This window comes from Zonotrichia albicollis, chromosome 2, assembly GCF_047830755.1.
Source record: "Zonotrichia albicollis isolate bZonAlb1 chromosome 2, bZonAlb1.hap1, whole genome shotgun sequence".
In the NCBI taxonomy this organism is placed as follows: domain Eukaryota; kingdom Metazoa; phylum Chordata; class Aves; order Passeriformes; family Passerellidae; genus Zonotrichia; species Zonotrichia albicollis.
In genome coordinates this window covers 16,817,987-16,844,454 of record NC_133820.1, presented here as the reverse complement: position 1 = coordinate 16,844,454, position 26,468 = coordinate 16,817,987, and the positions used below count along the sequence as shown (strand labels likewise).

Below are 26,468 nucleotides of genomic sequence, written 5' to 3'. Positions count from 1 at the left end.
TCCTCACCCTTCTCTGGACACACTCCATCACCCGACTGTCCTCCCTGAACCGAGGTGACCAGAACTGGACACACTCTCTGGAGGCCCTGTGGGTAAACCCTGGGTGTTTCCCCTGGGTTTCCCTCGGTGATCCGGCCGGACATTGCCAGACATCCCCGGACATTTGCAGATGCTGTCGGGACATCCCCGGACACTGCCGGACATCCTCAGATATTGTCGGACATCCACGGACATTGCCGGACATCCCCACATCTCCGGACATCGTCGGACATCCCCGGACACTGCCGGACATCCCCGGGCGCTCCGGCCCAGCGCACTGCGCTCCCATTGGCTGGCTCGGAGTCGCCAACGCCCCCGCATTGTCCAATCAGCGCTCGCCGCGCCTCTCCCGCCCCTCCGGGGAGCGGCGGGGGCGGGGCCAGGGTGCGCGGGGGCGGGGCCGCGGCTCGCGGGCTCCTCTTAAACCCCGCGCATCCCCCCCACGCCTTCATCTTCCTCTTCCTCCTCATCATTATCGTAATCATCCATCATCCTCATCCTCCTCACAGGCTCCATCCCCGCCGTCCCCACAGCGGCGGTGTCCTGGGCAAGGTGCGGATCGCGCGGGTGAGGTGGCGGCCGGGGCGGGTCCGGCGCATCCCGGTGGCCACAGGTTGCATCATCCGCGGGAGCGGGATGTGGGGGCTGAGAGCCGGGGGTGGCCGTGCCCCACATCCCGGAGGGGATGGATGGGGCATGGAGGGCTTCAGCGGAGTGCTCGCAGAGGCTGCGGAGGCTCCCTGGGTGAGGATATTCCAGAACCGTCTGGATGCCGTCCCATGCCATGTGCTCCGGGATGGCCGTGCTGGAGCAGGGAGCTCGGACCAGCTGCAGCACTGTGGTGCCTCCCAGCCTGACCCGTCTGTGGTTCTGTGCTGCGTTTCTCTTTCGGTTTTGCAGTGGAGGAAGCGGCAGCTGCAGCCGGGGAGCCCCGGGCGGTGCTGGCTCCGCTGCGGGGCCCGGGACGGTGCCTGGAGCAGAGATGGGCTCTCGGCTTTTCTGCAGTCTCACGGGGTGACTTTGTGCCTTTTGGGTTTCTCTCGGGGTTTGGCACCTGGTCTTGGCTCGCTGCCCATTGTTCTCGTGAGTGCCATGAGGTTCTCCTGCAAGGTTTGCTTGGCTGATGAGCTGGACCATGGAGCTTATTTTTTACGTTTGATTTCATCTATTCCCCCTCCCCAACTGGGAGGGATCTAAACGTGGCTAGGACCTGAGGGAGCTGTTCAGTAGCAGTCATTTGGTCATCCATATTTATCTATAATATACCGAGAATATACTGGGAAAATATATTTATAATATACTGAGAAAATATATTTATCTATAATATACTGAGAAAACTTTCCCAATATATTAATAACCCTCCTGGTGTCTCGGAGCAGCTGTAACTTGAAAGACGGGTGATTCTTCTGCTCCTGGTTGAGTATCCAGTCTGCCGTGTATCTCTGTGCTCCCAAAGCCTCTGGCCACTGAGGTTTTGGGGCTCTGGGCCCTGTTCCAGCAGCGTTGCTCACTCTGCTCGCCCTTGCCAGGGGTTTGTTTGCTGATCCGAGGTGGTTCCGCAACGCTTGCGCTGTGTGGAGGCGGAAAAACACCGAGTGTGGAGGCAGGGGAGCGTGGGGATCCTCTGTGGGACAGGGAAGGGCATTCCTGGAGAGCTTAGAGCCTGCTGCTTCCTTTCTGCTCAGATCACCACTGGTGAGGTGGGGTCTGGGGGTATTTGCACTGAGCATCCTTGTCCAGAGCAGCTGGTGGCCCTTGGTGCCCTGTGTGTGAGTCCCCAGCTGCCCTGCCATGCCCTTGTGTGAGTCCCCTTGGTGCCCTGCCATGCCCTCTCTGTGTCAGTCCCCAGCTGCCCTGAAGCCAGAGCCTGTTTCTAACGAGGTGGTGGCAGCCAGAGGCAGGACAGACACATGTCCTGCATGTGCAGGCTCAGGGACTGAGGTGGCACTGGCAGCACAGCAGCCTGTGGTGGCTGGCATGGGCTGGCCCTGGCTGCTGGCCTGGAGATCCTGCTAAAAACACAGGAGCCAGGCACACAGCAGTGCTGTGCTCTGAGAATCCTGCTAAAACCACAAGAATTGGGCAAACAGCAGTGCTGTGCTCTGGGGATCCTGCTAAAAACACAGGAGCCAGGCACACAGCAGTGTGGGCCTTGCCCATGAGGCTTTCTGGATCTCATCCTTTTGTCCCACTCCCCTTTGAGACTTAGGTTGAAGTGGTTTTGTAAATTCTCTTTCTGATTAATTTTGCTAATCCTGCTAAAAAGACAGGAATTGGGCACACAGCAGTGCTGTGCTTTGGGGATCCTGCTACAAGCTCCACAGAGTGATGGCAGCTGGTCTTTCCCACCAAATATTCATCAGCCAAAAGCTGCTTTCCTGCCCAGCTCTGTGCCAGCCTTTATCAGAGATCTCAGGGCCAGCAAAACCTGTGGAGCCTTGCAGGAGGCAGCACAGTGCTGGGGAAGAGGTGCTGTGCTTCTGCCTGTCTTACAGAGCACATCAAAAACTGAGAGCAGCTCCCTCTTTTTGTGATGCTGAGCAAGATATTTAATTTCTGAGCATGGAATCCTCCTGTCCCTGAGCTTGGGCTGGGCAGATCAAGAGCCCTGCTGCAGTGCTGGTCCATCTCTGTGTGCTCAGGAGGGAACTAGAAGGGAGGAAATACTGAAAGCTTCTGATTGCAGCTGGTAGAAACACAGATAAGGTATTTTCCAGGCTTTTCTCTGGTGCTGCAGTACTCCTGAGACATCAGGAGAGTTATCAGTGAGTCCAGGCAGGGTGAGCTCAGGAGATGGAGCTGTCAGACACCTGTGTGAGGGCTGCAGGCTCAGCTTCCCTTCCCTGGGGCACAGCAAACTGAACACTCCCCTCTTCTCTCTGGCTGGTTTCTAAAATAACAATTGCCACAGCAGTGGGAATTGCTTTGCTGCCAGAGTTTGATCTTCGCAGTGCTACAGAGGTGAGGGCATTAAAGAGCTGCCCCTTTCCTTCCAGAAAGTTCTGAGTGTGCCAGTCTGGCTTTTGAAGAGCCAGACCATGATCATGGAGAGGATGTGCATGTTCTCACCTGCTCTGCAGGAGAAAATGGTAATAAGGCTTGGGGTTCTTGAAGGATCTCTTCCTAGAGCCAGATGTTAATTCAGGTTGCTTCAGGTCACTTGATATCTCCTGGCACAGGAGGGATGGCTGCTCCTGGGGAAGTGACAAGGACACACACACACTCACAGAGAAACCACAGCAGCAAAACAACCCAAATGTTTGCCTTTCTCCTTAATCTGTTTGAAACAAAGTAAAAATTCTCCAGAGTAGAAATCCATTTTGATTTAAGTGAAATGTACATCTGTAAGTCTGTAGTTTGCAAACATAGCTGTTTAGCCTGACTGCAAAAGCCTAAATCAGAGAAACTGCTTCAGGGAAAGACAGAAATAAAAAAAGAAACAAGAAGTGATGAAAAGAAACAGAAAGACTGCTGTGAGAGCAGGTCAACCTGGCCTAAGAATTCTTTCTGGTAAAGAAGAACTAGAAAAAAATGTCATGCAAAATTTGTAAAAATGAATATGTGTGAACCTATTGTGAAATTGTATGCACATGGATTTGAGAAGAAGATAAAAAAAGCCTAAAGTTAATTCCCAGAAGTAGGCATGTCTTTTAAAGAGAGCAATCTCCACATGTGTCCAGCGCTGTAATAAACATACCAGCTTTACAACTTTCACAAAGTTGTAGAATTTTTAGTTACCTCTGCAAAACATATTCCAGCTGTGGTCTTCCCAAAGGCTGGATGGTTACATACAAACACACCCTGTGGTGCTCGGGCTGAGCAGAACAACTGTTCTGCAGTGCTTTATTTGTACCTGCTTGACACCACCAAGTTTCCCTTTCTCATGTGCAGCAGAGAGAGGGATGGGATGCAGGAATTCTGTCTCATCCCAGCCTGAGCAGCATTTCACTGTGGTTCAGCTCTCACACAGCTCCATCCCTGCTCCAGGCCAGGCTCAGCTCGTTTGCTGCTGCTCAGGGGATGTTTGAGCAGTGCTGAGAGCACACACTGTGCACAGCCATGGGAACTGCAGCTCCCGACTCACCTGGGCACTGGGTTCAGCTCAGGATTCATTTCAGTCACTGGCCCTCAGTCCTGTTCTTGAGGAGCTGAGAATTTAGGTCTTGGCTCCCCTGTGAAATTGGACCCAGGGATGTGAGCCTTGCCCATGAGGCTCTCTGGATCTCATCCCTCTGTCCCACTCACTCCCCTTTGTGACTTAGCTTTAAGTGGCTTTGTAAATTCTCTTTCTGAGTAATTATTCTTTTTTTTTTTTTTTTTTTTTTTTTTTTTGCCTTGTGTGATCTTGGACCACAAGCCCTGTGAGGAACGTTTGAAGGAGCTGGGGTTGTTTAGCCTGGAGAAGAGGAGGCTCGGAGGTGACCTTATTGCTGTCTACACCTTCCTGAAGGGAGGCAGCAGACAGGTGGGGTTGGTCTCTGACAGAACCAGAGGACACAGGCTCAAGCTACATCAGGGAAGGGATAGGTTGGATATTAGGAAGAAATCTTTCACCGAAAGAATAATAAAGTACTGGAATGCTCCTCCCAGGGAGGGGTAGAATCACCATCTCTGGATGTGTTTAAAAAAAGCCTGGACATGGCACTTGGTGCTATAATCTGGTTGAGGTGTTAGGGCATAGCTTGGACTCGATGATCTCAGAGGTCTCTTCCAACCTCATTATTCTGTGATTCTGTGCTCTGCAGATGTAATGGCAGGAGCTAGTCAGGCTTTTCTAGTTAGACTCTACCCACATCCCCTAGTGGTTATGGGAGTGCTCCCCTTTAGAGGAAAATTAAATTCAGGCTGGCAGATTTATTTTTCCTAAAGATGAGCAGCTCTTCCTGCAGCTTATCATTTCCCTTGGCCTCTGCTGGGCAGTGTTCAGCTGCAGAAGCAGAGTTGCCATCCTCCTGTCCTGATTCCCCCCAAAAATGCTATTTTGGGCCTGTAGGGAGGATCAGGATGGGGATTTGGATGTCCTAGACCACCTCTGACCCCGTTTTTCTGAATTTGTGTCCCCTAGGGCTGTAAGAAATGAATTATGTTGCTTAAGGTTTGTATTTGGTGACAGGATTTTTAGCTTTTTGTCTCCTTATTTTTGTTCAGAGTTGAAGCCTCGTTATTGAAGGTTTGATCAAACATCAAGTATTGCCATTATGAAAATATGAGAGAATCTCACAGCTTATTTGAAGGAAATAAACACAGCTTTTTCTCAGTTTCTGCTGTTCAAGAAGTAATGGGAGTTGCTGTTATTAAATTTTTTTTTTGCCTTACAATAAAGGAAATGAGATGCTATTGCTTTGCCCAGTCCAAAAGGCAGCTTTTTGAGAGCCACGTTGATTTCTTTCCTGCCGTCAATACAAAGAACAAATACTGTAACCCTCTTAATATTTGTTTTTTATTGCAATGAATTCCTCCCTCTTTCATCTCAGTTTTTGGACACTCTTGCAATCCACTGAGATCTGGTGTTTTAAAGCTTTTAAAGGTTTTGTGCTCTTATTTTATGATAACTTGGAAGCAGAACAAAATTTTCAGTCTCCTGTTTCTAAACCCTTGCTGCTTTTCTCCTGTGTTTTGAAATTATTTGACCCTTTGGCAGCAAGGCCCCTTTTTAGCTGGACTTGGTCAATATTGTCAGTGTTACCTGTGGCGCAGGCTCTCACTCTCTGTGTCCATGTGTTTCATGCCAACCTTGAAAATCCTCCAGTACTTTTCCTTTCCCAAAAAAACCCCAGTGATACTCTGGACTGTGAACCTGAGCATCCTAGAAAGAGAAATGAGGGCAGGGTTTCAATCTGGAACTGGGAGTGTGAAAAACGCCAAACACTTGTTTTTAAAATTTTAAAAGTTTAATAGTAATAAAATGGTTATAAAAATAGTAATACAGTTAGAGTAATGATAATTTGGACAATTTGGATTAGGGCAATATGAGACAATAAATACAAAGAGTTATGGACATCCAGGTACCTTTTTCTGGGCAGCACAAGCCCGATAAAGGACACCCATTAACAGAGGATTAACCCTTAAAAACAACAGCCTGTTGCATATTCATACACCTCATCCATGATGCATAAATTCCATTCAAACACAGGATTCTGTCTGGTCAGTGTCAGCTTCTTCCTCTGAATCCTGGTGGTGTCTTCGAGGCAGGAAGAAGTTCATTTCTTCTGATAGTGGAGCAATAAATTCTCTTTCTCTGAAAGATTCAGGTGTCCTGTGACTGATATCTCAGTGCGAGTCCTTTCTTTAAAAAAGTATCCTACATAGCATAGTTTCTACTTTAACATTTTTTATAACCTAAAACTATATTTAACACACTACTTAAGAGAATTAATACAGCATTACTTTCTAACACAACACATATAATATTCATTTTAATATTTGCAAAAAGCCAATCATAAAATACATGCATTTTTCACTGGAGTGAGCTGATTTCTGGTGGCAAAGACAGGTTGGTGTTAGATTTTGTGTATTTATGGGATCTGTGCTTTTTTAGACTGGTGTCTGTCATTCTAATCCTGGTCAGCAGTCTATGGCAGGTTATAATCCATCTATTACAGGTTGTAATCCATCTTGGCTCACGTATTAACTGATCAAATAGAATTGTATCATTTTGGTAGCATGGAAATATTTTTGTTGAGGGAAAATTACTTCAAGTCTTAGTCTGGAAAGTTGATATTTTCAGAGGTTTTTGGGTTTGTTTCCCCTAGAGGAGAGCAGTTTAAATGCTTTAAGCATTGCAGTGCTCAAGGCAGCAGTGGTTAGTGGCCTGAGTTAACTTGCAGGATCAAATACTGAATTTCACTGATGCTGTGATCCAGATTTTTTTTCCAGTTTTCTCAACTGTGTGAGATCTTAAATATGTGTTTTGTGTACCTCTGCCAGGAGGATGAGGCCAGGGACCCTTTCCAGCAAAATTCAGTAATGGAAAGAGCTGAACCTTGCTGCAAAACAGTGATGAAGAAAACAAATATGAGGGGAAAACACCTCATGCTTTCCAAGGTTTCAGCCAGATTTTTGTTTTTAATTGATAGGGAGCTGCCAGGCTCTGTGAACAACTGGTAGGAGAAATGAATTTAGTATTTTGTGTTTACTAATTTCTGGAGCTAAAAGCATGAATTGTTTGCTGTGTGTGTTTTATGCAGCACCACTGAAGCTGTGCATGAACACTAATTAATTTTGGGTAGGAACTTGTGAGATTTTACTCTCCTTGAGGGTGGAGAGGCCTCTGTTCCCGGATAAATCCTTTTCCAAAGTTGTGTACAGGGTCTTTTGGGGACAGCACCATGAAGAACTGTACTGAACAAACTGTATTTCCTGTGAACGCAAGTATTTCCTATTACTTTTTGTGGCTTTCAAGCTCCTGGAGTTGCAGAAGGTCTGATAAAGATGTTTTGTGCTTACTGTGGAGGACAGGGCAGAGGGAAGATTAATAATGCAGGAGGGACAGGGTCAGGGCACCCTCCGTCAATCCTGCACAATTCCTCTGCTGCTTGGTTTATTTTTAATCCTATTTATAGAAGTCATCTTCACTTTCTTTTGCAGCTTCCTTTTTTTCCCCCCTATGAAAAAGATGTGTGTGTTTTGCCCCTGTGAGAGAGTTTCCTGATAGTTTTTTTTTCTTCTAACTTGTATGATCTGCAGCTTTGAAGAGAACTCCAGTCTTGTGACCCACAGCGGTTCTTCTCCTGAAGAAAATCCAGTTTTCTGTGCCACCACCCCCACCAAAAACCATGGAGAAGTTTGTATCAGAAAAGCCTGTTCCTGTCTCTAAGGTACTCACAGCTCTTTGGGGAATACTTGTTTCTTAATCAGGCTAAGCAATGTTTCTTATCAAGACAATTAATTTATTTACCTATATATATGTGTGTGTAAAAAATATTGCCTCAATTATCTGGTTTGTTCCTTACTTGTTATATCTAAAGGCTGGCTTTCCAAAATGTTGTTTCAGAATCATAAAATGTGTTGTAATAACTGAAGCAGAGCCCAGGAGAGCTCTGGAAAGTTCTGGATTTCCCCACCCCATTCAAGGGATTAATAAATAAAAATAAATAAAATAAACTGAAGGGATTAATGCTGGGAGTACTGGAGTGAAAGTGCAGGCTGAACAAGGGGAGAAATTTCCATTTTTATATTTTTTTCCATTTTTCTCTTTGGCTGGAGAACTTTCCAGGGCAGGGCCAAGCCCAGGAGGTTTCAAGGCCAGGTTGGACAGGGCTCTGAGCTGGAGGAAGGAATTGCTGAAACCTTTCTGTGAGAGTTCTCTGTGACCACTCAGCCATGCAGAGCCCTCTGGCACAGATTTCTAATGAGTCACCAAGCAGCCTCCCTGTGTTCCAGTCTGCTTGGAGTGGGGAGGTTTTATTTTTTATTCCAGAGAGCTTTTGGTGTGGGAGGGGAGTCTCCCATGAGAACAGCCCTGAGTTTTTTGTGTCTGTGCAGGCTGGTTACAGAGAGCCATGTGTGTTTAAATTACCTTTGTGCAGAGCACTGTGGTGAGCCTTTGCTCCCAGACTTGCAGTGCAGGTTCTGGTGTTGGTGATAAGGATTTGGCAAATCAAGGTGATGCTGGAACACTTCCCATCCTCACAGCACCATGGAAACATCAACTCCTTTTTTTTTTTTTTTTTCTTTTGTTTTTTTCCTTTTCTTTTCCTTCTCCCTCCCCCAAGAATGGAATCCCTACTCTTCCTTCCCAGAAGAAGCCAGATACCAACTCATGCCCTCATGCACCTGCCAAGTATTTTGTCTCTGGTGGGGTGGACACTGAGAACTGCAAGGGCAGTGAGAAGGAGAGGCAGTGGATCCGCCCTGACACACCCAGCAAGTGCACCTGGAAGCTCGGGAAGCCCCTCTCTGCCTCCCCACATCATCATGCCACCCTGTAAGTGTTGCCTCATTTGCTGATTTTCAGCACAAACCCAGCTCTGATTAATGCATGTTTTGGATCAAGGACTTGGTGTTTTGAGTTTGTGTCCAGTGGATATTCCTTTGAACTAAAATAGCAAAAATAACCAGCCTGATAAAGGGTGTGGGGGTACCAGTTGTGGGTTTCTCTGGGTATGGATTGAAGGCACTTGAGCCACTAATTCATGTTTGGACTCAGGTGTTTATTATTTCTTATCAGTAAAACAGTCTCACTACTGTGAGTTCTGCAGCTTTTCATTAGAAGGCACAAAATGGCCAACAATCTCTTGGTACAAGGTCTTTTCAGACTAAACTATCCAATGAAGAACTGACACCTGGATTATTTTCCCTTTTAACCCAATAACTGATCCCAAAGAGCTGCAATGGGGACTTTTCTGCCCAATTACAAAATGCCACCCAAACCCATGGAGAAGGAGGAAGAAGAAACATGAAGAAGAAACCCAGGACAACACCCTGTGCCCTCCATCTTGCTTCAATCCACAACATATTAAAAACCACAAAACCTCAATTTCTCATCAAGTGATACACCTACACTGCTCTCTATAATCTATTTCACACTTTTGTGGATTCTAGGAAAACTAGAATTCTAGTCTAGGAAACTTTCTCCATGAATGAGGGTCAGAGTCAGTGCTGCCCTGGGGGTCAGGGCACCCCAGAGCAGACAGAGAAATATTCCCTGTGCCCTGGGTTTCCACAAAAGGAGAAATAAGAACAATAAATGTTGTGTGGTTGTTGTGTGACCCCTCTGTGAATGCACTGACTTTGTTTGTGTTTGTGCCAGGCCAGAGCCTCCGAAGATCCTGCCCAGCATCCTGAATAAAGTTGGCAACACACCTTTGGTGCGGATCAACAAGATTGGGAAGCACTTTGGGCTCAAGTGTGAACTCTGTGAGTTGCTGCAGGCAGAGAACAAATTACAAACACTGGTTCAGAAACTTGGGTAGCTTGGGTTAGTAGTGTCATATAACCTGGCCACAGGAGTGCAGGTGATTGGCAGGAAATGGTGAGGAAAAATTCCTGGTTTTCCCTGGTAGATTTTCTGGGTTTTAGGATTTTGTAATCCAAAACATCTTTCAGTTTGTACCTCATGAGAACAATTCCTGCAGCTTTTTCATTTTTGTAGAAAACACAAAAATGTTTTTCATAGAAAATAATTTTTTATATTTAAAGCAGTTGTGTGAAGTTTTTGACTGCTTCTCCTATTCAGAGTATTCATCAGTGTGTGCAAAATGCAGCTCTGCAGTTATTACTAAAGATCACTGAAAATGAGAGTGAAAAAAGGGGTGAAATGGTCAGTGGAATTTTTTTTGTTTGGTTGGGTTTTTTAACCCAGCCAATACTGTATATTAATACTGTGAGGAAAAATTCCTGGTTTTCCTTGGCAAGCTTTCAGTTTTTTAGGGTTTTGTCATCTAAAACATCTTTCAGTTTGTACCTCATGATAGCAATTCCTGCAGCTTTTTCGTTTCTGTAGAAAACACAAATTGTTTTTCATAAAAAAGAACTTTTTAAAATTTAAAGCAGTTGTGTGAAGTTTTTGACTGCTTCACCTATTCATCAGTGTGTGCAAAATGCAGCTTTGCAGGTGTCACTAAAGATCACTGGAAATGATTAAAGGGGTGAAATGGTCAGTGGGTGCTTTTTTTTTTTTTTTGTTTGGGGGTTTTTTAATCCAGCCAATACTGTATATTAATAGTATAGATATTAGGAGGCTCTGATCAGAGTGATGAAGGGATTTATGCTGAGAGTTCTGGAGTGATGGGAGAGAAACTTCAGTTTGATCAGAACATTTTTGGCTGGAGAACTTACCAGGAAAGGGGAAAGGGGCAAGAGCAAGGTTTGAGGCCAGGCTGGATGGGGCTTGGAGCAGCCTGTTCTGATGGAAGGTGTGTGTGCCCAGGGCAGGGTGAGGAGCTGGCTGAGCTCTGGAATGCCCTGCAGCCCTGCTGGCTGTGTGTTTGCAGTGGCCAAGTGTGAGTACTTCAACGCCGGCGGCAGCGTGAAGGACCGCATCAGCCTCAGGATGGTGGAGGATGCTGAGAGAGCTGGGATCCTGAAACCTGGGGACACCATCATTGAGCCAACCTCTGGGAACACAGGTAAGGCCTGGAGAGGCTGAGGAAAGCATGGGGAAAATGCTGTGGTTTTCCTGGAAAAGGCAGGTTTAAGATCGCAGCCTGTGCAGGGAGGGAAGGGAATCTGTTCCTGCGTGCCTGGTGCAGGGAGCTGTGCCTCTTCACCTCACACCAGGAACAATTCTGAACTGTCCTCTGCTGACCAGAGCAGGTGGGAAGGAGTTCTGCTAAACTGCAGAGCCTCTGATTTAAAGAAAGGAAGTGCTAGGCCAGACTCACAAGAGTCCTCAGGAATTCAAGTCTGACTGAAATTATTGTGGAATAAAGCACCCATAGGACTGGTGTTGATGCCTTGTGCAGGCTGACCCAGAGTAGAGGCTGGACAGAGCTAAAGAATAAAGCAGGGATTTATGAAAAGGCCTCCATGGATGCACCTTGGGCAGCACAAGAGCTCAGCCAGGGCTGCACCCAAGATGAACCAAAATGGCCCCAAAATGCACGGCCGGGCACGGGGTCTCTCCCTGGGATCAGTTCTGCTCCATTTGCACCTTGCAGTTCATTGTCCCATTCCAGCTTTAGCCCAGGCAGTCCCACCCTGCTTGTTTTTCTCTCTCCAGCCCACGGTGTTTGTGCTCTTGGGGCTGAGATTTGGGTCATTTGTCCTTGGTGCCCAGCTGGAGCAGGAATTGTTTTGTCTCCCTGCTCTGTTCACAGAGCTCACCATCCCTGAATATGAAGCCCAGACCCGCACACTAAAGCAGCACAGAATCTGAAACATAGAAAAGCTCAAACCTGAGTGAATCTGGATCTTCCCCTTCTTTCAGTTCTTCCAGCAGCAGGAAACTGGGAAGTCAAATCTGTTGGCTCAGGAGCTGCTCTGGGGGGCCATTCAGGGGATTCTGGGGTCATTCAAGGGATTCTGGGGGCATTCAGGGCAGCTGAAGCCTTGGTGAGTGTGGCTGTAGCTCCTGCCTGAACCATGGCCTGGAGTGGAAAATATCCTTGTGTGTTGCATTCCTCCAGTATGCAAGGTCCTACCATGACATCCTTCTCTCTGGGTCAGTACCTGATAAATGATTCTACTTGCCACAGAATCCAGAAAGGCAGAACTGAAGGGCAATTACTTCAGAAAGCTGATTTTTTTTTTTTTGTCACATAAGAGCAAAGAGCAGGGCACACAGTAACCTGAGAGAATTGGTTTTTGCTCTGGACTGCTCAGAGTTACTGGGGTGTTGAATGTGAGAGCTAATGTGTTATATTTTTATCTTCTCTGCATCCCAGTTCTCCTTCAGCCAAAGTCCTGTTTTGATGTTTTGCTGCATTTCCAGGTCAGTAGCAGAAAGTACAAAGTATTAGAGTTCAGGTCTCAAAATCTTTTCATCACAGACCGTAAGGAAGATCTGGATGACTTCTCTTCAGCCTTTGACTTTAATGAAGCTGCTGCTGGTCTGTTTTGTGTATTTGGGCATCCATATTTATCTATAATATACCGAGAAAATTTTCCCTTCCCAATATATTAAACACCGCTTGAGTTGTTTGAGGTGTGAGTTAGGCTTCTCTTACAGGAATAATTAAAGATTATTAGGGTGGGGATTTTTGCTCCCACACAAAACCAGAGGCAGCTTTGAACCAGCAGGTCTCTGTGTAGGGTGAGCTGCATGTGCTGGTGCCCAGAGGAGCAGGAGAGCTGCAGCCTGACCTCTCACACCTCTGAGCCAACCTGATCAGCTCAGTCTGCCCAGCAGGGAGGTGATCTGATAGCAGGTGTGAGCATGGAGGTGATCTGATAGCAGATGTGAGCCTCTCTCCCACAGGGACAGCACTTCTGGGCTCAGCCCTCAGGTGAGCAAGCAGAGATCAGGCTGGAGGTAGAGATGTTCAGAGTGGAAATGAGATGTCTGTCTCCAACAGCCAGGGTGCTTCACTGTCGTGGCAAGCTGACACAGTGTATTAGAACCTCAATCACCATCTAAATAATGTGGTTTTAGACAGGGCTTAGTTTCAGCACATTGCAAATTGGGATTTATGCAGCAGTGAGTCAATAGAGGCTCTGCAGACCTTTTGGCAGAATCAAAATGATTCCTCTTGTCTCCTCTGGCTCAAAGCACATTCCTTTCCCAAATTACATCTGGAAAGTGAAGTGGGTGAGACAGGAGGAAGGTGATGTGCATGTGGTGAATCCAGCAGTTTGCACCAGCCAAGTTCCCCCACCCTTGGCTAAACTGTCTCTGGGCTGTGAACCTCAAACAAGGATCGGCACCTGTAAATCCCACAGGCAGAAACATCCCCTTTGCCACCCCTCTGGTGGAAATGCTGGAAGGCAGGGCGTGCCAGAGCTGTCCCTGTGTGTTCTGTGCCCAGCTGCTGCTGCTCACTGAGTGCTCTGTGTGCCTTTGCTGTTGCAGGGATCGGGCTGGCCCTGGCGGCGGCAGTGAAGGGGTACCGCTGCATCATCGTCATGCCAGAGAAAATGAGCATGGAGAAGGTCAGAGCTGCCTCTGCTTGCAAGAATTTAAACATAAACATGTCTGCACTCGCTGAGCTCCTGCTCTAGATCAGTGCTGGGGCTTCAGAAATGAAGGTGCAGGATCTTGGCCAGGGAAAACTCTGCTGAGCTGCTGTTGCCAGTGCCCGGAGAAATCCAGGCTGGCTGGCCATGGATAGAAAATGAAATCCAGGCTGGCTGGCCATGGATAGAAAATGTCGTTAAGACCCATCCCCACAGTACTGCCACTTTGAAAACTCCCAGAATTGTTTTAAACACAACCAATCTGAGGTTTGCCTGGCACATTGAAGGGGTTACCTGTGCCCCAGGTGAGCTTTCCCTCACTCAGCAGAGGGTGAAGGAAGACAGTGCTGGAGCTTTGAATATCCTGCAGATATTCTGGCCTTCGGGAGGTGAAGGGGGCCTGTTGAGGGTGTTTTGGGGTTTTGTGACCACCTTTATTTGCTGCAGGTGGATGTCCTGAGAGCTCTGGGTGCTGAGATTGTGAGGACCCCAACTACAGCCAGATTTGATTCCCCTGAATCTCACGTGGGAGTGGCCTGGAGGCTGAAGAATGAAATCCCCAACGCACACATCCTGGATCAGGTGAGAGCCAGGGTGTCAGAGGTGCAGGTGTAGCGTGGAGGAGGCTCTGGGGTGCTCTGGGTTGTCTCTTCAACACTCTCCATGTGTCTCTGAAGGAGAAGATGCCCCAAATCTGCAGCTGGAGCTGAGCAGTCAGCACGTTGTAGGAAAGGAAGTTTTTACAGTCACTAGAGAGCAGCAATGAGCTGGTGTTTGCCACAACCACAGCACTTAGAGTGTCTGTTTCCAGTGAGCTGGTAATCCTGTGAGAAAGAATGGACACAGGGGTCACATTGCTGGGAGTGCTATCCCACAGACAGGACTGATTTTGGCATGGGAGGTGCTGGCACCTTAGGACTGCGCTTAAATTAGGTCACTTAGGAGGCCTAGTTCCAGATAATACACAATGAAACCTTCTGCAGAGAGCATGTTTAGGTGTTGTGGGGTTTGGGGATTGTTTGAAATGTTTTTGAACTCACTCAAAAGGTGATTTTTGTACTTCTGATCTGCCTTTGAATTCAGTACCGCAATGCCAGCAACCCCCTGACCCACTACGACACCACAGCTGAGGAGATCCTGCAGCAGTGTGATGGTAGGTCTGCTCTACTGCTAACCCTCGCAAGAGCCCCTGGCAGGGCCCTGCTCTTATGTGCTTGGAGAATGAGCCCTCAGATGAGAAAAACATGGATTTTGATAAAGCAAACCCCATACATGTGCTGTGTGTCCTTAGAGAGTTACCTTGTTTCAGTGGTTGTGGTGTTTTCTGGGACCCCCCCCCCCCCCCCCGAGGAAGGAAGGAATGATGAATCTGACTCCATGTTCTTAGAATGCTAATTTATTATTTTATGATCTATATTATATTAATTATATTAAATAATATTATATTAATTATAGAATATTATAGAATATTATAGAATGTATTATATATAATATATTCTTTAATATATTATATATTAATATATGTATGTATATATATGTATATAATATATATATACGTATATTATATTAAAGAATACTAAACTATACTAAAGAATACAAAAAGGATACAGACAGGAGGCTAAAAAGATAATAATGAAAACTTGTGACTCTCTTTCAAGAGCCCTGACACAGCTTGGCCCCAACTGGCCATTAAGTCAAAACAATTCACAGCAGAATCCAATGAAACAATGTCTAGACACATTCCAAAGCAGCAAAACATAGGAGAAGCAATCAGATAATTATTGTTTTCATTTTTCTGAGAGGCTTCTCAGCTTCCCAGGAGAAAAATCCTGGGCAAAGGGATTTTTCAGAAAATATGACAGTGACAAGTGGTCATAGTAATGACTTTTTTTTCCCCATTAAAGAAGAATTCTTTATATTTTAGACTTTTCTGCCTGTGAGCAGGTGGAGAAAGCAGTGCTGTTTAAGTTACTTAAAAACCCTTCTATAGACTGGTATAGAATAGGGTCATTCTTTGATCACAAATACAGAAATAGGTTTTAACATTCCCAGAGCAAATACTCCAATACACTGGAAGCATCTTCACTTAGGAGTGCAACTGTGTGCTCCTCAGTGTGCTCCTCATGAGCACAAGCTGCTTTGTGCCACAGCTGTCCCCAGCAGCACCCTCTGGCTCTCAGGGCTCTCTGCAGCCCCAGAGGGGGCTGAGCTGAGGCAGCAGAGCTTCAGCTGGGCTCGTTCTCAGCTCAGGAGCTGCTTTGGGAGCTGTTGGAGACATTCCCTGTGATGCTGCAGCACGTGGGCGTTTCCATAGGGCACAGAAGGGAGTCCTAGGAAGGATCCAGACCTGCCTTATTAGACAGTGCAGTTTCTGGTTGGACCTTCTGATAAGAAAATCAGCAATTAAATTCATTCACATAAAGGTGAGGACCACATGAAAGGTTCTCCTCTGGCTGTTCAGAGGATTTGCCTTGTCTTTCTGTGACAAAATTGGAGTTAAACTGATGGCACTTTTACAAGCTGCCATCCCACAAACTGAGAGTCCAGATGAGTTCCAGATTTAGGCTTCTTGTTTCTGTTTACTTCCCCTTACAGCCCAGACACGGTTATCCCTGCTTGGTGGGGTGTTATTCTTTTGGCTGCTAAGCAATTGATTTTGTGTGTGGTGACCTTTTAAAAATCCTTTTTTCCTTTTAAACTAACAAAGCTGTCATGTGGATGCACCAGAGAAACTGTAGGTGGTGACACAGGGATGAACTATCATATCCACACTCCCTCTGAGTGCTAGTGTCCAAACCAGCCTTTCTGACATGAAAATGAGGGAGTAGTTGTGTTAACATTTCTCTCCAGAGCTGCCTATCCCACGCTCTTGGCACTCACTCAGTTAATTAACAAACATAATGGGCTGCTCAGTTTGACTCAGAGAATGAGTTATGCGTATCAGCAGATACAGGAACAGGAAAACTGCAGCTGTCAGCTCTGTGGGCCACATCCAGCTGTGTCCAAAGGGCCACAGATTGGTGCCTTGCCAGCTCTGGGTTGGCATTTTAAAACCCTTGCTGGAGAAAATTATGATTGAGCAATGCAGTTTCAAGGCAAAGAGTCCTACCCTGCATTTTTCATCCAATTTGTGCATTTTTTGTTGAGGAAAGTCCATCCTTAGGTGGGTGTGAGCTTTCAATCCATCCTTCTGCTGGAGATTTCACACTTCTCTCCCACACCCTTAAACAGGAAAGGTGGACATGGTGGTGGCCACGGCTGGCACAGGAGGGACCATCACTGGCATCTCCAGGAAGCTGAAGGAGAAGTGTCCAGGCTGCAAAGTAAGTGAGACCTCCACTGCTTTTACCTTTAGTGTCTCCTCAAGCTGCTCCCCTTGGCACATCTCACTCCTTGTAAGGCTCTCTGAAGGGAGGTTCTTGGGTGTTCTCAGTTAAAAGGTTGTTCTGGCTGCAGAGAGGATTTCAGAGTGTCTGAAATCATCATGCTCTGGTTCCATTGGTGACCAGAGCTCAGGTTTGGCTCAGCAGATGAACACTGACACTCAGATCACTCCATGGGGTGCCTGGGAAACTTCCTTCTACCTGTGAAACTTCCTTCTCTGGAAGTTTCTTCTTCTTCTGTGCTCTGCAGCCTTGTGTTTCCTCCCTGGCTGTGCCATCCCTGGCAGCTCTGGAGCTGCTGAGGTTTTGCCCAGTGGAATTGTCTCTGCACACACCAGCCTGTGTGTTTTCCTGCGTGATGTGTGAGATTTCCTCACAGAACTCAGAATCCTGCTTCAATCTTGAGAGTTCTCCTACACAGGCAGGGAGTGGTAAAGAAAATAAAACTGATCTGCTTTCACTTGGCGCAAAATGAGTTGTCTGTGATGATACCTGGCATGTGAATGAGGACAACCTTGTCTCAGGGAAAGCCTGGCTTCTGTTTTCTGTTTAAACCAAGCAAAACCCATTGTGGAACAAGTGGTGCCAGCAGCCTGAGGAGGTGGGATGGGTTTCCAAGGGGGCCAGGAGCAGCAAAACCTTTGAATATTGCCAGGAGGAAATGAAGAGCAGAGAAGGCTGGCTGTGTGCCACCAGCAGCTGTGACAAGGCCAGTGCTCTCCAAAGCTCTGTGGCTTGGTGGCCTGAGTGGAAAATGCTTCTCCAGATTATAGGTGTGGATCCTGAAGGCTCCATCCTTGCTGAACCAGAAGAACTGAACAAGACTGACAAGACAATGTATGAAGTGGAAGGAATTGGATATGATTTTGTCCCCACAGTGTTGGATAGATCTGTAAGTCACATTGCTGGGTTGACTGCCCTTTGCCCTCTGCTGGGATGCAGGATTGAGGTTAAAGGCAGGGGAAAACTTGGGGAAGTGTTTCTTCAAGCTGAAATAGAAGGGTTAGCAGGCAGAACTATTCCTGTTCTTTCCATCAGCATAAACAGCCCTTGAAAGGCTTCTGGCCACATTAGTTTTACAATTCTAGGTCAAAAAGCTGTGAGTGGATAACATTTTCCTACAACACACACTTTTTTCATGCTTAAAAAAACCCCAAAACACACCTGGAAAAAGCCAGTCATGAAACACAGACAATAAAAATAAAACCGTTGAGTTTGTGAAGGTCCCCAGGACAAGGTGAGAGATGAGGAATTGAAAATCTGACTCCATGTTCTCAGAAGGCTGATTTACTATTTTATGATATTATATTAAAGAATGCTATACTAAAACTATACTACAAAAAGAGAAGGATACAGACAGAAGGTTTAACAAGAATGGATAATAAAAACTCATGACTGACTCTTCAGAGTTTGACACAACTGATGGTGATTGGTCATTAATTAAAACAATTCCCATGAAACCAACCAAACAGTCACCTGTTGGTAAATAATGTTCAAACTACATTCCAAAGCAGCAAACACAGGAGAAGCAATCAGATAATTTTTATTATTTACATTTTTCTCTGAGGCTTCTCAGCTTCCCAGGAGAAGAAATCCCAGTGAAGAGGTTTTTCAGAAAATATGACAGTGACATAAAACAGACACACATCAAAGAACACCAATCACAAAAAACCCACAAAGCAACAAACCCAAACCTTCCAGCAGGGCATCCCTCCTGGACAAAGGGGTTAGGACTGCCCTGAGCAGAGCCTGTGTCCCTGGGATGCCTTCCAGGAGGGGAGGAAGCTGATGCTGTCTGAGGCTGCTCTCACAGAAAGGTTCCAGTAAGGAGCCTTTTGTGCTGATGTGATCATCTCACCTTGGCAAAATTCCCCACCTGGCATTTGGAGGAGGATGGAAACCCGGGGCTCAGCTGTTCCCTCAAAGAGCCAGGGCTGAATCCACACTGCTTGTGCAGTTCCCCTGGCCCTCCCCAGCTAAACAGAGCCTTGTTTCTGTCTCCTGCCCCTGCCCAGACAGTGGACCAGTGGTACAAGAGCAATGATGAGGAGTCCTTTGCCCTGGCCCGGATGATGATCCGCGAGGAGGGGCTACTGTGTGGTAAGAGCAGGCAGGAGCCCCCTGCCCTCCTCTGATGCACATCAGAGACCTCCTTCCACTCCACATCTTGTCCTCCTCGTTCTGGGCTCCTCTGTTCTGTGTGCTCCTCCCCTCTGATGGCTCCCATGCGTGGTTTGATGGTTTTGCCCCTGCTGTGTGTTCTGCAGGGGGCAGCTCGGGCAGTGCCATGTCTGTGGCTGTGAAGGCAGCCAAGGAGCTGAAGGAGGGCCAGCGCTGTGTTGTCATCTGCCCTGACTCCATCAGGAACTACATGTAAGGACCTGCTGCTCTTCTCTGGGTGAGGGAGTCCCTCAGACCTTGGAACACCCAGTTATCCCAGCAAGGAATGTCTCTGGGGCACAAGTTCTGAGCTGTCTAAAAGGGGTCTGGCACATGGAGCAGGGAGGGTCTTTTCCCCTTTAAATCTGATTTCAGTAGATAATCATTAGTAGTTAGCATTTCTCACAGCAAAGGCCTTGCTTTCACTGTGTTATTTGTGGGGATCACTGGTTATCCCAATCCTGGAAAGGTTCCTGTGCCCTTCAGCTGGGTTCCTGCCCTGAGCAGGATCCAGCAGTCTTGCAGCAGCAGCAGCCACGCTCAGGGTGAGTTTACAGGTGGAAATGTCAGGGCTTTAAGCTGTGCCGAGAAGTTTTTCTCCAATCACATTGAAACATACCCCAAAACATGGCATTTTTAGCTGTTTCCTCACCCATGTTACATCCAGCTCAATATTAGACAAACAGAAGCTGCAGACAAAACAGATCTCCATTCCAAGCTGTGTCTCTGTGATATTCCAAGGGGCTGATACAGTTGGAGCTTTGTTTCCTGTGGGGATTCCTTTTTGTCCCCATGAGTATTTCTTCTCCATGTCCCTGCCACCCAAATTTGGATGGCCAATGATGTCCAATTTCCAATTCCACTTTATCTGTTGGTGGCAGTGAGCTGTGAACAGCTGTCTCTGTTTGCTGTCAGATGTTCAAGCCCTGCTAATGAGCTTTTCACCTCCTGGTGCTCTGCAGGTCCAAGTTCCTGAGTGACAAATGGATGATTCAGAAAGGGTTCATGAAAGAAGAAGACCTTGGCAACAAACCCTGGTAAGCCAGTCACATCCATCTGGATTTCCATCAGTCTATTCAATAGAGTTCATGCCAGCTGCTAATTTAAAGCTCATTTCAATTTACACTTCTCCTTTGATTTAGCTGATATTCCATGCTATTGTCTTGTGCAGCTATTAATCAAATTTGCTGTAATTAGTTGACATCCTTCCTTGAGTTGTTTGGCAGCAGCAGAAAATTTGGTACTTAATGATTGGGGTTTTTTTAATGAAAATCATTATATTTGGAGTTAAAAAAGTAGCAAATATGCAAAGAATCCTTCCATAATCAGAGTTCTTGAGTGCAAAGCACTGCAGGTCTACATAGCTAGAAGGAATCTTCCCTAAATTGTCTTTAATAACTGTAAATACAGATAAGTCTTTGAGTAGGAGTGCAAAATTTTCTGTGTGAGAGATAAGTAATGAAACTGGGGAGATCAGTGCTCTCCACTATCTGTAATTGTGGAAAGCGGATGAAATGAGGAGAAAGAGTGTGATTTTCAAGCCATCTCACACTTCAGAGACTTTCTGATGCTGGTAATAACACCTGAGAGCCCTGAAGCTTTATTGACTCTGGCTGAATCCTGACTCTCCTTGCAGCCTTTGTCATTCCTGTGCTGCTGGAGGCCGCTGTGCACCAAGGGCTGGTTCTGTGTTCTCCATAAAACTTGCATGGGATTGTTTTTCCCTCCATCCCCAGGTGGTGGAACATCAGCATCCAGGAGCTGAGCCTCTCTGCCCCCCTGACTGTGCTTCCAACTGTTACCTGTGCCAAGACTGTGGAAATCCTCCGGGAGAAGGGATTCGACCAGGTACCAGTTGTTGATGAATCTGGGTATGTGCACATCTATCACTCTTCATCCATTTCTACCACTCCCCTCAGCAGGTCCTCAGGGATGTCTTTTAAATGCTTGCTGGAATTACAATGTCTTCTCACCCATCCTTTTTCATTTATTAACACAGTTCAGAAATGTTGCCTTGAACATGCCAGTGCTGGGCTTTGTGTTTTCATGCCCTTCACATGATTCCAATGATTATTATTAATTATTTATTATTCTTTATTATTCTAGTCTATTCTATAAATATTATATTATAATTATATTTGTATAATATTATATTCATATAATATTATATTAAACATTATGCTATACTAAAGAAAGAAACAGACAGAAGGTTTAACAAGAATAAATAATAAAAACTCGTGACTGACTCAGTTTGACACAGCTGATGGTGATTGGTCATTAAGTAAAAACAATTCACAGGAATTGTTTTTACTCAGTCATTGTGTCTCTGCAGGATAATTTAATTTCTTTTAATAATACCAGTTTAACTTAAAGAAAGCAAAAATTCCTGTTTAAAACAACCAACCCCAAACGTGTCCACGTCTATCAGAGCTTTCTTCAGCACACTGTGTTACAGTGCAGGGCTGCAGTGACCCCCATAAACCAGGGTTTTCCAGCAAGCTGGAATGTTCCTTATCACCCTTCAGTCCTCCTGCAGACAGGCTGAGTATTGTGGAGTTGCTCAATTGTGCTGACCTGAAGGACGAATTCTTGTAGATCCTCACAGGGAGATCCCAACTGGGGTGAGCTTGTCTCTGGCTGTCACACCTTTCAAAAGCACAGATGGGAGTGTGAAAAAATGAAGTGGTTTGTGCTTTCCAAAAGCTCTCTGAGGTTGCAGGCAGCTCTCTCCAGCTGCAAGGAGCAGAGATGAAAAGGTCCTGGTGCTCAGAAGCACCTGCAGCACCTGCTGCCTTGTGTGTGAGTCTCCAGCACCTCTGAGAGCTGTGCTCTGTCTCCTGCAGACACACACAATCCAAATGTGCCATCAATAATGCTGCATTATTACCATGAAATAGCTGAACTGACTCCTCCAGGCTGGCTGGGAGTGGATGCTTTTTTCTACAGGAGCACCTAAGTCTTTTGTGTTGTTTATCCCTGTCTTGTGTCTCCTTCCCCAGGGTGATCCTGGGCATGGTTACCCTGGGTAACATGCTTTCCTCACTGCTGGCTGGAAAAGTTAAGCCTTCTGATGAAGTCAGAAAAGTCATCTACAAGCAATTTCAACAGGTAGGCAGGTGTACTCTGCAGCTCCTGGTTGCAATATTAGAGTAGGTGTGCTGACACTGCACAGGCTGGGTGAGGTTCACCTGGGGCCAAGCCAGCAGCTGTTACTGAGCACAGAATTTTCCTTTTAAAACCATGGAATGCTTGACTTAGTTTCCACCAGGATTTAAGTTCCAGCACTGTCCCAAAGTGGACTGAGGGCTGTGTTCTGGAAGTGTGTTTAATGCTCCTGTTCAACCTGTAAGCCACTCGAGGGTGCTGGTTCTTTATGGACAAATGTGAATTTATTTTTTCCTCCCCAGACAGATAATCCAGCATCATGGGGACCTGTGGTGGGTAACACAACTGCCTTGTTCATGTTCTGCCTCCCTTGGATGCCTCAGGAGTTTCTGGGGCTGGTGGTGTGGGGTGGTGTCTGGGGCTGCTCTGGTGCTGGCTGCATCAGCCAATTCTCTGCACTTCTGAGGTTGTGGCTCTGGCCATGGGCAACTTGAAGGCTTCTTTAGCAAAGAACAGCTTCACCATTTCTTCTTCCTTTATTTCTGATATTTTCTTGGTGGAGGCTGGAAGGGGAGTGACACAAGCTGTGGTAATGCTGGCATGTTGACTAAAAATGGTTATTTTCCACTTGAACTGATGGGTTAATGGAGAAAAGTGGTGGAATGCACATAACCTCAGAAGTAGTGTGGATTTTGCTTTTCTTGCCACCTTAGTCAAGCTGATTTGACTTGTTTATGAGTGAAATTGGGAAAATGAATCAGCTGTGTCACCAAAATCACTTCTGGTATCCTACATGGCTGCATCAAATAAGAGGCTAAGTCTGCAAACCAGGGCAAAAGTACATTTTGGGAAAGACGGGCGTTTCGGCTTTTTTAGGTTGCTCAGAGAGGTTGAGGATTTCCCATCCCTGTTCAAGGCCAGGCTGGATGTGGCTCTGAGCACCTGAGATAGTGGGAGGTGTCCCTGTCCATGGCAGAGGAGCTGGATGATCCCAAAGATCCCTTCCACCCCAACCCATTCTCTGATTTTACAACATAGGCAGCCTACTTTGGTAGGATCACCTCAATTAATTTATGATAATTCTTAGAATGGAAGCAGAATGGTTAGAACTTTTTTGAAAGTCCCTGGTACAGTTTCAAATCTGGGGATTTGAAACACCAGTCACAGGATAATTTGCCAACCCAAACAAGTGCTGGTGGAGGGAGGAGCCATCGTTGTGGAGTCAGATGTCAGTTCCATAGTTTGGCTTCTCAGTCATGCGTAGTATAGTGCTCACTGCCTAGAGACCTAGTAAGCTTAAAAACAAAGCCTAAATGTGGGAAAACCCGTGGGCAAAATGTTTAAGAAGCTTGAACAAGCAGGTGAAAGCTCTTTTGGGGGTTCTGTTAAATTTCCACTGAGCATCTCCAGGCACGTTTATGCTTTCATGGCTGTCCCAGTGCTGCCAAGGGGCTGCTTGTCCTGCTTCTCTGTAGCCTGCCCAGTCCCTGAAGACAGATTTGGGACCGATGGGTGACTCCCTGTGGCAGATTTCCCACCTCCTTCCTTTCCTGGCCCCCAGGTTTAAATATCGGTTCCTATAGCAGGTCTCTTAAACACAGGCTGCTGGGAATCCCCTGACTCCCAGTATGGACACAGAGCTCTGTGCTCCAGTGCAGCCCAACTGTTCATGCTGTGCCATTTATTTAACACAGAGAGGCTTTTTGAATCTGCAGTGCAAGACTCTTCTTTGCTGTGAGTTCCTTTAATAAAAGGATGTCAGATGGTAGGTGCTGGGGAGAGTCACCTGGAGCTGCTGCTTCATCTCTTAACTCATGTTTGAACAGTTTTAGGCATTACAAAAAATATTGCAGCAGGTGATTGCTGGAGTGTTTCAGAAATATCTGCATTTTTTCAGAGTTGACACAGGGTGGTTTCTTGTTCAGTCGTAGAAAAGTTGAGCTTCACAAAGAAAATGAATTATTAAATCTCAGTTCCTTGATTTGTGCCTGAGTCCTGTGTTAGCTGAGCAATCTTTCACCCTTGGTTTTGGTTTTGGCCTGTTTGGGCTTTTCTGCCTTTGCAGATCATATTCACTTCCACAATGATTGGCAGCCTGATTCATTCACTTTTTCAATCTTTTTAGAATAAAATCACCAAATATAAAGACTTTTGTGGTCACTTCTTTTGTTGAGACACATGAAACACTTAACCTTCTTTGATTATTAGCATTTTTCAGATCTTCATTCTATTCATTATGTTTACAGAACCAGAAGGAATAACTTCATGTAGTGCTTTTTGCTTTTTGGAAATTAGAAACAAGGAAAACTGATCTTTTAAGTTGGCCTTGATTTGTTGGAGTTTTCTAGTGCTTCAGGTGGGAGCAGAGCACAAATGCTGATGTGTTGATTTTATTAGTTCTGTATAAAGTGTATGGGGATTATTGACTGCTAAACATAGAAAGCACTGTTTTATTCAAGCTCTGTAACTCTCTCCTCAGATTAACCTGAAAGACAACTTGGGGAAACTCTCTCACATCCTGGAAATAGACCACTTTGCTCTGGTGGTTCATGAACAAATTCAATGTGAGTACAAAGTGCTGCACCTTGAGAGAGCAAATCTTTGAGTGGCAACAAGGAGCAAGTGAGAGTGTGAATGTATAAAGTGAGTTCTGATGAAGCAAAATCCTCATTTTGTTTGTAAATTTGTGCTACTGAGCCTAATTTCCATCCGTGGAGGTGTTCAAGGCCAGGCTGGATGGAGCTTGGAGCAACCTGGGAGAGTGGAAGGTGCCCCTGCCTGTGGCAGGGGTGGAAGAAGAAGATTTTAAGGTCCCTTTCAACCCAAACCATGCTAGGATTAGTAAGACTAAATAAATCTTCAAATCTCAGGAATATCACTCTTATATGTGAATAATATTTTGTCCTGTTTAATCTTCCTAATAGCAGACAACTTTGCCAAGTTACAAACACTGAGAAATGAGACTCAAGCCAATACTAAGTTGTGTCAGATAAATTTAACTTTAGGTTTTCAATTGTAACTGGAAAAAGAAAAGCCATCAAATTTGGGGTTGTTCCTGGTAATCTCCATAAGGATGTGCTCTTGGCTCTGAGCTGACTATTTATAATCCTGGAGTCTCACTGGAAGCTTGCAGTGAAACAGAGATTGAGTGCAAAAAAGCCCAGGACAGTCCAGCTGACTGAAAAAACTGAGAGTAGAAGTAGATTCAACATCTCAGTACTGGCAGACTTTAGGAACTGGAATTTAGACAATTGATAAAGGGCCAGAGGTCGTGTGGCCACTTGGTTCCCAAGTCAAGTCCCAAGATAATGAGAGAGTCACTTGAACCTGTGCTGTCAATGCAGCAAAGATTAAATGGTTAGTACATTTTTTGGATATAAATGGGGTATTGTGGGTTTTATACTGATTCTGTGGTTGTCAGGGATGCAGGAAGATGGTTGTGTCACATTTCCTCCTCAAAATGTGGTTCCATTGGGCCATTCAAGTGGCCCGTGGTTCCAGGGGGTAATGCCACTTGCAGCTGTTTCAAGTAATTAATATTTGAGGAAAATACACTCCTGTCAAGAACAGTAAATCCGCTGGATCCTTATCCTTCCTTCCATAAAGTTCCAGTGTCCCTTTTGCTGAGGAGCCTTTCTGAGCTGAAAATCCTTGTCACTGCTCTGTGACTCTTGGCCAAAGGTGCCTTTTGTGTTCCCCCTCTGTGCCAGGATCACCCAACACCTCCAGGATGATGGAGCTGGGATGGCTCAGCCCCCCATTTCACAGACACTAAAACCAAGCAGGAGGGGGTGTGTTTGTGCCTCCTGGAGCCAGAATTCCCTTTTTCTCCCTGCAGATCACATGGATGGCTCCTCCAGCAAGCGGCAGATGGTGTTTGGCATCGTGACAGCCATTGACCTCCTGAACTTCGTCACCGCACGCGAGAGGGAGAGGAAATCCAACTGAAGCCAGCAGCAGCCTGGAGCCTGCTCAGCATCCTTCAGCCTCAAACAAAGAATCAGGGTCATGTCTTAACTAGAATATTTTTTTTCCTTTTATTTTTTCTCCTTTTTTTTTTTTTTTTAAATTCTGAAAATAAGTAGTTTGCCATCCTGCTGTCAGCTCTCCAGCCAGTGTGTCCTGCTGTATTGCCCAGCTTCTGGGATCTTGTTTCTTAATCAGGCTAAGCAATATGTCTTATCAAGACAATTTATTTTTTTACCTATATATATATATATATATGTA

At 46.0% G+C, this 26,468-nt stretch overlaps 1 protein-coding gene across 4 annotated transcripts; it reads left to right on the top strand.

The window, feature by feature from the left end:
- Positions 1-425: 425 nt before the first annotated feature.
- Positions 426-26,468, top strand: LOC102068456 (cystathionine beta-synthase-like protein). Of its 4 annotated transcripts, none has more exons than XM_074534415.1 (17): positions 427-606; positions 7,726-7,856; positions 8,754-8,965; positions 9,791-9,897; positions 10,974-11,108; positions 13,490-13,569; positions 14,041-14,175; positions 14,677-14,746; positions 16,825-16,916; positions 17,743-17,868; positions 18,992-19,076; positions 19,244-19,349; positions 20,099-20,173; positions 20,873-21,007; positions 22,136-22,244; positions 24,721-24,805; positions 26,080-26,468. In XM_074534415.1, exons 2-17 carry the CDS (start codon positions 7,815-7,817, stop codon positions 26,187-26,189), a joined length of 1,704 nt encoding a protein of 567 aa, XP_074390516.1. In that variant the 5' UTR covers positions 427-606; positions 7,726-7,814; the 3' UTR covers positions 26,190-26,468. The 4 variants fall into 4 exon arrangements, 3 of the variants coding, with proteins under 3 accessions (XP_074390516.1, XP_005489046.2, XP_074390526.1); XM_005488989.4 differs by having other exon boundaries at positions 428-591; XM_074534425.1 differs by lacking the exon at positions 427-606 and adding an exon at positions 762-783.

Coding starts and splice junctions, on each gene's coding strand:
- LOC102068456 (XM_074534415.1), top strand. CDS start 7,815: ATGGAGAAGTTTGTATCAGAAAAGCCTGTTCCTGTCTCTAAG. Junction 19,350..20,098: donor GACTCCATCAGGAACTACAT/GTAAGGACCTGC, acceptor GGTGCTCTGCAG/GTCCAAGTTCCTGAGTGACA. Junction 21,008..22,135: donor CCAGTTGTTGATGAATCTGG/GTATGTGCACAT, acceptor CTCCTTCCCCAG/GGTGATCCTGGGCATGGTTA.